General features: G+C 36.7%; 1 protein-coding gene across 1 annotated transcript; it reads left to right on the top strand.

Moving 5' to 3' along the window:
* The first annotated feature begins 1,001 nt into the window (after positions 1 to 1,001).
* On the top strand, positions 1,002 to 13,452 carry LOC127655408 (homeobox protein PKNOX1-like). The gene is made up of 11 exons (XM_052143235.1): positions 1,002 to 1,069; positions 2,446 to 2,551; positions 3,748 to 3,878; positions 7,786 to 7,957; positions 8,058 to 8,228; positions 9,550 to 9,664; positions 9,789 to 9,886; positions 9,988 to 10,116; positions 10,239 to 10,315; positions 11,285 to 11,448; positions 11,996 to 13,452. The coding sequence occupies exons 2-11, from the start codon at positions 2,504 to 2,506 to the stop codon at positions 12,181 to 12,183; spliced, it is 1,293 nt and encodes a 430-aa protein (XP_051999195.1). The 5' UTR covers positions 1,002 to 1,069; positions 2,446 to 2,503; the 3' UTR covers positions 12,184 to 13,452.
* The last annotated feature ends 383 nt before the right edge of the window (positions 13,453 to 13,835 follow it).

Genomic DNA, 13,835 nt, shown 5'->3' with positions numbered 1-13,835 from the left:
TTTAATATGCAATTTTACTTCTTTAGAGTGGGTTTGGTTTGGTTATTTTTATTTATTTCAATTTTGCTATACAATGGGATATATAATCCTGTTTTTTTAATCAGGTAGGATCTTGAAGTTGTTGCCATATATAGGAGGCAATATGAATAGTGCTGTGAATGCATTTCATTACTTGTTGTGATGTAAAGTGTTTGGCACACTTTGCTCATTATTCCTATGAGGCTTATTGCTGTCATGGTGTTACATTATAGGCGTAAGATTTCTAGCCATTATTGCAAATTAAAAATCAGACATATTGCTGTAAAAATAAATGCATGAAACATTGTATAGAAATATAAGCATACTTTTGTATTTCAGACACATGTAAACACGTGTTGATAAAATATAATGGATCATTTTTGTTGTAAGGCCTTTGAAAATGTTGGCAAGCAATTAAAAATCTTTGTTGGAAAAAAGACTTTCCATGTAGCAAAAAAAAATTATAGCCTCACTCACCATTTACTCTTATTGCATGGAAATAAATGCAGTAAAAGTGAATTGTGACTAAGGATAATATTCACATAAGGAAGCCATAAGGGTTTGGAACAACATAAGGATGTGTAATGTTCACTTTTTGGGAGGAAATATAAAAATATATATATTTTATTATTATCTCTGACTTTGCTGTATTGTTTATGCACTGGAAGCTTCTGTAACTAAGACAAATTCCTTGGATGTATAAGCATACTTGAAAATAAAGCTCATTCTGATTCTAAATGATGACAAAATCAGGACAGATATGACATCTAGGAAGTAGAATATCAAACAACTATATTGCACAGTTGCTTAGTCAATATTTTGTCACGGAATTTAAAACAAATTGGCTTAACCGTGGCACTCCCATAACAGGGACTGTTCAAAATATTCACCGGGGGCGACAACTGTGGCGTCTCTCACATCCCTTCTCCGCCCTCCTCATAAATATGCATGATCAAAATGCACTGCGTCCTCTTGCGTGATGACGCAGTGCGACAAATGCGGATCCCGATTGCTGCAGCCGCTTGTCAGTGTGACGAAGATTGGCACCCAGGTAAGCTGTCACTCAAACTCGTCTTTTTCCGTTTCAATCAATCAAACAATCAACACACAAAAATGCCTGGGGCAGAGGGAAAGAGAGCATACGCTGTTAGGTGCTATTGTGAGCTGTATGGCACAGTCGAGACAAGCTTGGCCTAAAAATCTTAAGAAGGAACAAGAATGTCGGATGTTTAAGGGACAGGAGGTTTCTATTCTAGTAAGGGCGAGCGCTGAGTACAGGCCCAGGTTTAGCGGCTCTGCCTCCCCCTCTGTGCCCAGTCAGCCGGTCTTGAATAAATGTATAGGTGCTTTTTAGGATAATAATAATAATAATAATAATAATTACAGATCGAATTGCTTCTATGGGCTCGTTAAGTAATTAGTTGGTTAAGAGAGGCAGTGTTGCAGTTTTTCGCTGAGTGCGAGACCCTCTTGTGTTTGCTAACGGGCTAGTGTGTACTAACGAGCTAACTGCTGCTTTTCTCGCTCACTAGAGAGGAATATGTCGTTTTTTGCTTAAGCACCCATTTATACTCTTATTACTTATCGCATGCCATAATATTGTACCACTTACAACTACACACTACTTTTGTATTTATACAAGGTGACGAGCGTTTTTATATTCAACAAAGTTTGGTCGGTGCCCATGGCTAATAAATGAACATCATCGCGGACTGACTAGTGTCTCTGGTTGTTTTACATTCAGTTTTATTTAAAAGAACCATTTTCTGGAACACAAAAATCGCTCGCTGTGCTTTTGAAAGTGTACAATTGTTTCCTTTGTTTATTCATGATTTATTCAAATGATCAAATGCATTTGAGTTGAGACTGTCCTTACCAATATGTGAAGTGACCATAGTTTTGCACGTTTGTATTAGGTGTATGTACATTATTAAAACAACGTGCTTAAAACCACGTGGATTGAATATCTCAAGCAGCGAGACCGACAAGAGTGTTGGCGCCACAGCAGAGCTGTGTGATTCTGATGATAGTGGATGGGTGTGTGACAGTACATTGTGTGACAGTACACCGTCATTTCCATATACATTTTAGGCTTCCTTCTGGATGCATTTTCATACTGTACGCATTCTCTTTTTAAATTAAGAAAGGCTTAAAGACATGAAACCACTGAAGTACGTAAATATAGTCAAATTCAATTCAGGTTTTCATGATGCATTGCCCATTTGATTATAATAATGCAAAATTAAAGCAATTCACGTATGTTCTACAACCTCCCTACTAGTCATAAGTTTTAATTAGACCAGTATATTTATGTTGATTAAGTTTATAGGCTTAAAATTGATTCAATCAAAAGTGATTTAGTATCTTGATTATACTTTGTGTGTTGAAAGCTTCTTTTATTTAAAGGTTGCATGTGATTATTCTTAGGTAATTTCCTGCTGCCTGCCAATATAATGCTGCAGTGTTGGCCAAGGCAACTTTAAATATGATGGCTGCCCAGTCCGTTGACAAATATCAAAAGGGAGATCTGCAGGTGGGCATGACACTTTATATAACTTTAACCAGAATATTAGAGGTATAGTTAAACAGACTTAAAGTCTTGATCTAAAACCCCTTAACATTAAGAATTAAACTTAACCAACTAATTCAGCCTGAACTGTTTACATACAGCCTAATAATGATAGGCCTTGGGTGTGCTATGTGTTTTTGAAAATGTTAGGCTATACCATTTAAAGGGATCGATCATCCAACAATGAAAAGTCTGTTATTTAGTCACTCTCAAGCAATCTTTCTTCTGCTGAACACAAGATTTTTAGAAGCATATCTCAGCTCTGTTCACCCATTCAATGCATTGATGTCAAGTTCCTAGTGCCATCTAGCAGTCTGCACATGCTTCAAGCACTAAGAAGTATAATAAAGCTTGAAATCATGATGCAGATGTCAGGATTTATAGTGAAAAGGAGGTATATTTGGGTCTTTTTCTCACCCAGTTCTGATTTGATCACTTTAAAAGATATGGATTAAAACACTGGAGCTTATGGATTACTTTTATGCTGCCTTTATGGGCTTTTTGGAGATTCAATGTTTTGGCCCCATTCACTTGCATTGTCTGGACTCACAGAGCTGAAATATTCTTCTAAAAACCTTAATTTATGTTCTGCAGAAGAAAGAAAATCTCACACATCTGAGATGGTGAGTAAATGATAAAATAACACATTTTTGGGTGAACTATCCCTTTTAAGAAAATCTACCATTGACTGGCATTAATATAATGTTTGCTATTCAAAATGCAACATCGCTTATGTCATCTTAATATTTGTATACTGAGTTCTGAATGATCTGTTTTCTTATATCTATTTGCACCTATTTAACCATCTCTAATTGCCTTTACACCTTAAAGTCGATATCACATTATGTGTTGATCCTCTTACATATCCAACAGAAAACAAGACACATGCTGAGTGTCATGACAATGGCAAACCTAAAACTTTAACACTAGTCTTTTGCTGCCTTACAAGTACTAGTATTTCCTTCAGGAAATGTAAATTTCAGTTATTTTTGGAATACTTAACAAATCTAGAGTTGATAACAGTAATTACATGATCACAGCAGTACTAGAATGCATAGAACATGCATAGAATTCAGTGAAAACATAAAAACAATGTAAAATAAATAATTATAACTAGTACATGAAATGATTATTATTTTCACCGTTTCTCCCCGTATTAGATGCAGGTAATGGAGCAAGCAGACAGTGAGTCTGAAAGGGGCTTTGCCAATGGAAACACAGGAAGATCAAGCAGCCCTGTATCCACTGAACCACAGACACAAATGGATACCGACAAAGCCTCTATATATAGGTGACATGATTTTGTCCGAATTTATATACACATGGTCTCAAGTTAAATCTTACCTCTTTGGTGTTTTTTGGGTCAGTGAAAACCAACCTTAAAGGAATATTCCAGGTTTGATGCAAGTTGAGCTCAGTCGACAGCATTTGTGGACTAATATACATTACCATTACCCCTTAAATACTGTTTTAATTGCAGCCTACTCCTGATGGAGAAATTGTAAAGTTTTAAGCTACAGTTGGGTAAATTGGAACTGACTCGCACTGTAAATTGTGCTCTTATCTACCACCTGCCAAAATATGATAAGGACTTTATACAGGACTTTTCAGATTTTCTATCTTTCATTGTTTCCACTACTGATAATCTTCTGATCATTGGGATTTTAAAATCCATGTTCAGTTGAATTCAGAAGTTTACACACACTTAGGTTGAAGTCATTAAAACTCATTTTTCAACCACTCCACAGATTTCATATTAGCAATCTGTAGTTTTGTCAAATCTACTTTGTGCATGACACTAGTCATTTTTCCAACAATTGTTTACAGACAGATTGTATCACATTTAATTGACTATATCACAATTCCAGTGGGTCAGAAGTTTACATACACTAAGTTAAATGTGACTTTAAGCAGCTTGGAAAATGCCAGAAAATTATGTCAAGCCTTTAGACAATTAGTCAATTAACTTCTGATAGAAGGTGTGCTGAATTGAAGGAGTACCTGTGGAGGTATTTTAAGGCCTACCTTCAAACTCAGTGCCTCTTTGCTTGAGATCATGGGAAAATTAAAAGAAATCAGCCAAGACCTAATAAAATAAAATGTGGACCTCTACAAGTCTGGGTCATCCTTGGGGAGCAATTTCCAAACGCCTGAAGGTACCACGTTCATCTTTACAAACAATAGTACACAAATATACTATATATAAGTAACACTATGGGACCACGCAGACATCATAACGCTCAGGAAGGAGACACATTCTGTCTCCTAGAGATGAACGTAGATTGGTATGAAAAGTGCAAATCAATCCCAGAACAACAGCAAAGGACCTTGTGAAGATGCTGGAGGAAACAGGTAGACAAGTATCTATATCCACAGGAAAACGAGTCCTATATTGACATAAACTGAAAGGCTGCTCCGCAAGGAAGAAGCCACTGCTTTAAAACTGCCATAAAAAAGCCAGACTACAGTTTGCAAGTGCACATGGAGATTAAGATCGTACTTTTCGGAGAAATGTCCTCTGGTCCGATGAAAAAATAATTGAACTGTTTGGCCATAATGACCATCATTATGTTTGGCGGAAAAAGGGTAAGGCTTGCAAGCCAAAGAACACATCCCAACCATGAAGCAAGGGGGTGGCAGCATCATGTTGTGTGGGTGCTTTGCTGCTGGAGGGACTGGTGCACTTCACAAAATAGATGGAATCATAAGGAAGGAAAATTATGTGGATATATTGAAGCAACATCTCAAGACATCAGCCAAGAAGTTAAAACTCAGTCACAAATGGGTCTACCAAATGGACAATGACCTCAAGCATACCTTCAATGTTGTTTCAAAATGGCTTTAGGACAACAAATTCAAGGTATTTCAGTGGCCATCACAAAGCCCTGACATCAATTTGATAGAAAATTTGTAGAACTGCAGCAGAACTGAAAAAGCATGTGCGTGCAAGTAGACCTACAAACCCGACTCATGGTGTCACTAGTTCTGTCTGGAGGAATGGGCCAAAATTCCAGGAACTTATTGTGTGAGAAACTTGTGGAAGGCTACTTAAAATATTTGAAGGCAATTTAAAGGCAATGCTACCAAATACTAACAAAGTGTATGTAAACTTCTGACCCACTGGGAATGTGATGACAGAAATAAAAGCTGAAATAAATAATTCTCTCTACTATTATTCTGACATTTCACATTCTTAAAATAAAGTAGTGAGCCTAACTGACCTAAGGCAGGGAATTGTGAAAAGCTCAGTTTAAGTGTATTTGGCTAAGGTGTATGTAATCTTCTGACTTCAACTGTATGTTGTCCATCTATACCAATGTTAAGACGGTTCTCTAAACATATTGATTCTTTTCATTTAATACGGTCAGTCTGTGATGCTACACATAGGCATGGTCACACTCTTGACCTGATTTTATCCTTAGGTTTATCCATTAATAATGTGTTTACAGAGGACAATTATCTATCTGACCAGCTGTCTTTTTCGATGTTAAACGTCCTCCTCTTACATCTTAAAGTTGACTTGCTGATTGTCATTTCTGACCTATTAATGAGTCTACAGCCTATCATTTTGCTGAGGCTTATGTAGCATGCCCAATTTTTACTATTATTGAGGCCCTCAAGCCCTCCCTAGGCACAGACTTTCCTTTTTAATTCTGTATGTCTGGACATTATGAATGATGTTGCTCCACTCAGACTTAAACATCCCAAATCTTAGCCTCAGCCATGGTTTAACAATGACACGTGTGCTGTGCTCTTAGGCAGGTCTGTAGGACAGGCGAACGCAAGTGGGATACAAGTTACAGATCTCCTATGAAATGTTAAGAGATTTTCTCAGTAAATTCCAGCGTGTGGTCAAAAGTGCAAGATCAAAATATTTCTCAGATTTAATTAATAAAAATGCACACTGCCCAAAAGTTTTGTTTAGCATCGTAAACAAGGTGCTAAACCCGGCTACCTCACCTTTTGTAGATTTAGCCCCAAATGCTTGTGAAGAAGTTTAAAAAATGTTGTAAACAAGATTGATCTTATCAGATCACATATTACACGATTTGAATGGGTGATTCCCATTCCAAGTTCTTGTTTATTTGACTGTTTTGAATCTGTTTCTATTCCAATCTTAACGGACATAGTCAATCAGATGAAACCAACGTCCACTCCTTTAGACCCTATTCCTCCTCGACTTTTTAAAGACCTGTTTGTCTCCATAGGTCCTAGAATACAGTCCATTGTAAATGGCTCCTTAACTAATAGTATTGTCCTGCTCTGTCTTAAACATGCAGTGGTTCATCCCTTTTGCCAAATCTCAAATTACCCCTTTTTTATCAGAGAATGAAATCCTGGATAAATTTCAATCAGGATTTAGAGCCGGTCACAGCAGAGAGACCGCTCTGTTAAAAGTTGTAAATGATGTATTAGTAGCAGTTGACTCTGGGCTGTCTGTAATTTTTATCATGTTAGATCTCAGCACAGCATTCAACACTGTTGATCACTTAATTCTTTTAGACCGTTTGGAGTGTGATGCTGGCATTCGAGGGAGCGCACTAAAATGGTTTGTTTCTTATCTAATATGGCCTCCCTCAAGGTTCTATTTTGGGTCCTATGCTGTTTTCACTATATATGCACCCTCTAGGGTATATTTGCTGCCATCATGCCATTTCTTATCACATGTATGCAAATGACACACAGTTTTATCTACCTAAAACTTCAGTCTCTGAAGTCCCTTATGGACTGTTTGGAAAATATTAAAGGTTGGTTATCTAACAATTTTCTACAGCTTAATGAAAGTAATCAGAGGTTATTATATTTGGTTCACCAAACTATACAGAGAAGATAACAGTACTCTTGCTCTCTTAGCGATAACTGTGAAATAGGAATAGGGTCTAAAGGAGTGGATGTTGGTTTCATCTGATTGACTATGTCCGTTAAGATTGGAATAGAAACAGATTCAAAATCATGTTAACACACACATATTGTTTATGTAATGTGGCTATATTTTTGAAACCATGACTATTTTAATGTTTACAGATTAGCCCCCCCATTCACTTCGATTGCAAGTGCCTCACTGTAACCCAGACTTTTGCTTTTTTAAAGAAAAGGTCTAAATACATTTTTGTGGAAATCAACATTATGACACAATTGCTGTCGATTGAGCTTAACTAGGAGTGATTTCAACATTATCATGTTTTTTTCACGCCCAGGCATCCCCTTTTTCCTCTTTTGGCTCTGCTGTTTGAGAAGTGTGAGCAGTCCACTCAGGGCTCTGACTGTGTAACTTCAGCCAGTTTTGATGTTGACATTGAGAACTTTGTGCGCAGTCAGGAGAAAGAGGGCAAGGCGTTCTTTAGCGAAGACCCTGACCTTGACAATTTGGTAAGTGACTTGCCCAGATGGTGTGTATTTTTAATTCCTGGATATATTATCATGGTGTCAAACAGTGACCAAGATTACTACTATAATCCCTTGTTCTCAGATTATCAAAGCCATCCAGGTGCTGAGGATTCATCTGTTAGAGCTAGAAAAAGTTAGTGACCTGTGCAAGGACTTCTGCAGCCGTTACATTGCCTGCCTCAAGACCAAGATGAACAGTGAGACATTGCTGAGCGGAGAGCCAGGCAGCCCATACTCTCCAGACCATGAACAGGTGGACGATTTTACCTGTGATTCTTATATTAACCCTTGTATTTGTCACGTTCCATGAATAGGGTACACTTTGATGAACCAGTAGGATTCGAGGCACAAGTCCCATGTTTTTTGTTGTGTGAACGTTTAGATAAGATTGAGAAAGTGTCTTAGCATTTTATTACATAAAACTGAAATAGCATGTAAAGTAGGTAGTTTTAAACGCATCAAATGTCAGTATATTTACCAATAATGTATGTGTATCAAGAACTACCAACCTACCAATAGCTTAATTTAGGCTGAATTTGCAACTGTTTTTTGCAACCCTGTTACCCATTTTATTATAGATTTTTAGTTCTTGTTTATTTCAATTGTTGAAATTATTGTAAAGTTTTTTGTTTTGTTTTTCAGAAAATACAAATTCACATAAAACAGGATGTTAAAGGGAACGCTTACCCAAAAATTTAAATTCTCTCATTTATTCACCCACAAGCCATCCCAGATATGTATGACTTTCTTACAATGCAAGTGAATGGTGATAACATTTTTGAAGCTCCACAAATCACAAAGGCAGTATAAAAGTAATCCATACAACGCCAGCGGTTAAATCTATATCTTCAGAAGTGATATGATAGGTGTGGGTGTGAAACAGATGAATATTTAAGTCATTTTTTTACTATAAATTCTTCCTGCTGGCCAGTAGGTGGTGATAGAATGTGAGTTGCCAAAAACAAAAGAAGAACGTGGAAGTGAAAGTTTTGTGAAAGTGAATGCGATTTATAGTGAAAAAGGATTTTTCATTTTTTTTATTTAATCTGTTTCTCACCCAGACCTATCATATTGATTCTGAAGACATGGATTTAACAACTGGAGTCATATGGATTACTTCTATACTGTATTTATGTGCTTTTTGGACCTTAATAGATCTGGCCACCATTTACGTGCATAGTATAGATCTACAGAGCTGAAAATCTAAAAATCTTTGTTTATGTTCAGCAGAAGAAAGAAAGTCACACATCTTGGATGGCATGAGGGTGAGTAAATTGTGAGAGTATTTTTGGGTGAACTGTCCCTTAAGCAGTATTCAGATTCAATGTCCTATAGTTTGGAAACAAAATGGCCAACCTGATGTCAAATAAATAGTAAATAAAATAACTTGAATATCATATAGACTTCCTGAGATTAACAATCAACATTTTTCCAAATGTTAAGCACTTATAAGCACCTTTGAAAATTTGAAGCATTTGTTGAAAATTAATTTTAATGGTGCTTGTACTCGTCTACCCTATTTCTCAAAAGTGCCTTTTATTACTGGTTTAACAGTGAAGGTTTTTTCTTTGCAGATGTCCAGATCTTTCTCAGCTGCCCTCAGCCCACAGAGCATTGTGGTGTCTGCATCAGGCCTTCAGCAAGGCAGTGTTACTATGACAACCGTCAATCCATCACAGATGGTGACAGGTACATTGTTAAAATCCCTAGGTTTTTTTTTGTGGTCATTTGTTATCTTAATATACACATTAAAATAACATCCTAATTGTTTGCACAGTCCCTCTCACTCTGGTAACTTCCACTTTGTGTGTAGGTAATGCAGTTTATCAGCCTGTGACTGTTGTTACACCACAGGGGCAAGTGGTGACACAAGCTATCTCACCTGGAACAATACATATTCAGAACTCACAGGTTTGCATTAAACTCAACAGGCTATATATAAAGCACAACCTGTTCGCACAACGATCACAGACAAACTAGCTGATCATTCACTTCCTGTTCTCTCTTGTTAGCTACAACTTCAGCTCAAACAGGATTTGAGTTTTTTTGGTGCAGACGACAGCTTGTCTAAAAACAAGCGTGGTGTTCTTCCCAAACAAGCCACCAATGTCATGCGCACCTGGCTCTTCCAGCACATCGCGGTGAGGAAACTTGAAAAAGCGAGTGATGATAGTCATTCAGTGTGTTGTTGTTGCTGCTGATTTACCTTATATAAATTAACAATCCAATTTTTTTTATTTATTTTTTTTATTTCTTCACCTAGCACCCCTATCCCACTGAGGAAGAGAAGAAACAGATTGCAACTCAAACAAACCTGACTTTACTCCAAGTCAACAATTGGTAAGTCAGTCTAGCAGTCACGCAAAGCAGGCAGCATAGGTGCGATCCCAAGAAGGATGTTCGAAAGGTCGGTAGCATAATCATGCTGCCTTCTAAGACAGTCTTCTCTAAGGAAGCATTGCATGTATCCTCTGAGGAGGATACAAAACCCATGCATTGCAACAGACTCAGTGAAAAAAAATCCATATGATGCAAGATAAATTACTACAAATAAACTTAATACACTTAATACATTATGTGTGGGGTCGCTTGAAAGATAATCGTCTCATCTAAGTAATGTTTGTGATATTTTATGTTCTGTTTATTTTTCGGGAAGTTATAGGTGAAAACGTGGCATATGAGCAACACATTTTCACATGAAAAATACATGTCAAAGACATGTACTTGACTACTACTCGCTATATTTTTGTACAACCAACCTATTTGTGAGCAAAACAATTGGGCTCAACCTTCCAACAACATGACACATGGCTATTTGTTCAGTTTGATGTTTTTACCGATTACAATAATATTTAAAGTGCAAATGTATTAATAAATTATCAAAATGGAACGATTTGTCTGTAAATTTCAAAGCACTTGTTCAGTTTTGGTCATAAGGCCTACATGCATTGGAAAGTAGAGCTTCTAAGCTTTAAAACGATACCTATTTTGTGTTGTTCAAGACTGTAGTGAACTTAAAGGGACTTTGGCTAAACTCTATTGAAATCCAGTCAAGTCTTCCTTTGTTTTGAGTTGCTGCCTATACAAAGCTTTCCAAATCACTTATGAGAGATTCCTTGGCAGTGAGGATGTTGCCTTAAAAGGCTGCTGTCTATGAAGACAGTAGAGAGCAAAGAAGTCTACTAGATTTTAGTATTGTTTTTCCCAATTTGTTATTCATTCATTACAGCATTATGTCAACAGTACGTTTCTTCTGTTCTCCTTTGTGATACCAAATTATGCAAATTATTGTCTGTGTCTGTTCTGTAGGTTCATTAATGCACGCAGACGGATCTTGCAGCCAATGCTGGATGCCAGCTCCACAGAGACACCCAAAACCAAGAAGAAAACTCCTCCGAGCCGCCCACTACACCGCTTCTGGTCTGATACCGTCGCCTCTTCTGGAACACAGGAGCAGCTCACAATGCAAGATGGTATGTCCTCAACAGTGTTTCCTGCAGCACAGCAAATATGTATATATGTTTTAGCTGAGGGGAGCTTGTGAATTACATTTAATAAGAGGGAAAGTCTCTGAATTTTTTTTTATTGACAATAATCATGACTTTATTGCATTGTCCTCACTGACTGCATGCAAAAATGAACAAGCGCAACATGCTGTCCAATTTGCGAATAAATCGCTTGATTGGTGCGGTTCTTTTAAATATGTAATTTAAACCAATTGGAGAGTCACATTGAAAAGAATGCAGAAGTCATTGGTCAGGAAGTTATGTCCTGCTCAAGTTGAGAATCATTGTTACGTTATTAGTAAAACTTTAGACTAAATCAGACTAATTACTTAAAGGTTATATGACATGTTATGTATGATAAATTTTAGCTGAAGGTGCATTTCCGAGTTTCCAAGTTTTGTTGTAACAATGGATATTAAATAAAAAAAGAAACAAAGTTATTTTGGAAAAAGGTTGTTCATTGTTTCTATATTAAACAATTGATGAATGATATATTTATTGTTACTGTGTGCAGGTGGCATGGTTACAGTTGGGATGAATGTAGATGGCTTCCAGGCGCTTTCATCAGATGGAGCAACTCTTGCCATGCAGCAAGTCATGATGGGGAATAACAGTGAGGATGAATCAGAAGAAAGTGATGATGAAGATGACACCTTGTCATCTTCCAACATCACCGGGCTGGGTTTAGATGTTAGCAACTAAACCACATGGATACAGAGCACACTGCATGCTTACATTTACATTAGCACAAGCGATCCGTTCCCTTATAGATTCTCAGCAAAGCTGAACTACAAAAAAATGTGCACTACAAAGATTAGAAGTACTGTACGTTGGAATATATATTAAACACAAACACACATGAACAGTTTAAAGAGAGCACAATGTTACTGAAAGCTGCCATGTATGAAGAATTGCATTTCAGCTCCTGTTTTTACTGCATAGTTGTGCAGGTGAGATGCACTTTTATGTATGAGATACACATGTAGAAAATAGCTAAGAAAGAAGCAAAAACGTAACACCTAGAGGCAAGTTTTTAAGCTAGTGAATGTTTGGTAATGATTTTGTTTTCTATTGTAACTCATTTAAATGCCAAGATTTTAAGAGTTTGTCCTTGTGCTGTTTTATTCACACTGCATGCTAATGCTTTCTTCAATATTCTCACGCTTCTGAGAAGAAAAGAGATTCTTATTTTTATATATTAACGCTGTACAAAAAGTGCTTTTTCCGTTGTTGTTTTTTATTAGTTTGTGTTTTATAAGGAATATTTATGTACAGAAACATAGCTATCTGCCCTGTTTTCAGGGGATGCTTTACATTTTTTAGAAAAACAAAAAAGGATGGTTTGAAAACCATTTTTAAATATGTAAATTGGTTTTAACACACACGTTACAAAATGCCTTACGTATTCTTTTGTAAAACTATTTAGCTGATAAGCACAGAAAGCATAATACATTGATTAAATTCAGTAATATCCGTTAAAGCAAAGTCTATCCAGTTAATAATGTTTGTCCTTAAGCTGAAGTCGTTCCTTTGTTTCAGAGGGGGTGCTTTGTTTTTGCTCTATAGGATAGAGCCTTTAGATTCAGTGTAGTTTTGATCTAACGTATACAAAGTTTACCATCTCAGTTATCAAATAATCAGATTCATGAATATGGCATTCAATATTGTTATCAAAGTCAAATAAAGGTCAAGCCTGAATATTTTGCCATACTACTATATGAAATGTTAATTGTGTGCATTTAATAATTATTTAAATACTGTCATAATTACAGGAGTATTCTATAGTAAGGCTTTATAAAATTTTGGAACAATGACAATTTTGCATGGATTGGGCTGTTTTCCTTATTGTCTCTCTATTTATTGCCTCAAAAGCACATTGCAGGTTCTGTGTTGTTCTTCATGACACTTCACAAGATTATTTGGCAGGTTATTGTTTAAAACAGTAGCAAGTACTGTATAAGACTACTTCAAATAAACAAAACTTTTTCAAATTTGAGTGCACATATTAGACATGATTTCTTATTCTATATGACAAAGAGCCCACCTCCCCATTCCCCAGTGTATCCTGATGTCTTATTTCCTACACTTAAACTGCAAGTTGTTTCAGTAATCTGAGCTGATAGTATAGGATTTCAACATCACAACAAGTACGTTATTGTAAATGACTTTTGTTGTTCTTTTAAAAACAACAAGAGGTCACTGATAAACCAGAATAACTTCTAGCTAGCACATGATAAATTGGGTGGCCACACATACTTGGCCTAGCTCAACAAAAAACTGTGAATTCCCACCTAGTGGGCGTTGTTGCTTTCCAAAGGTGTGGAAGCACATACAGGGTTGCTACCCGTCCGTTT

The sequence above is a fragment of the Xyrauchen texanus genome, chromosome 14 (genome assembly GCF_025860055.1).
Source record: "Xyrauchen texanus isolate HMW12.3.18 chromosome 14, RBS_HiC_50CHRs, whole genome shotgun sequence".
Lineage (NCBI taxonomy): Eukaryota > Metazoa > Chordata > Actinopteri > Cypriniformes > Catostomidae > Xyrauchen > Xyrauchen texanus.
This window is presented reverse-complemented; position numbering and strand designations above follow the sequence as displayed.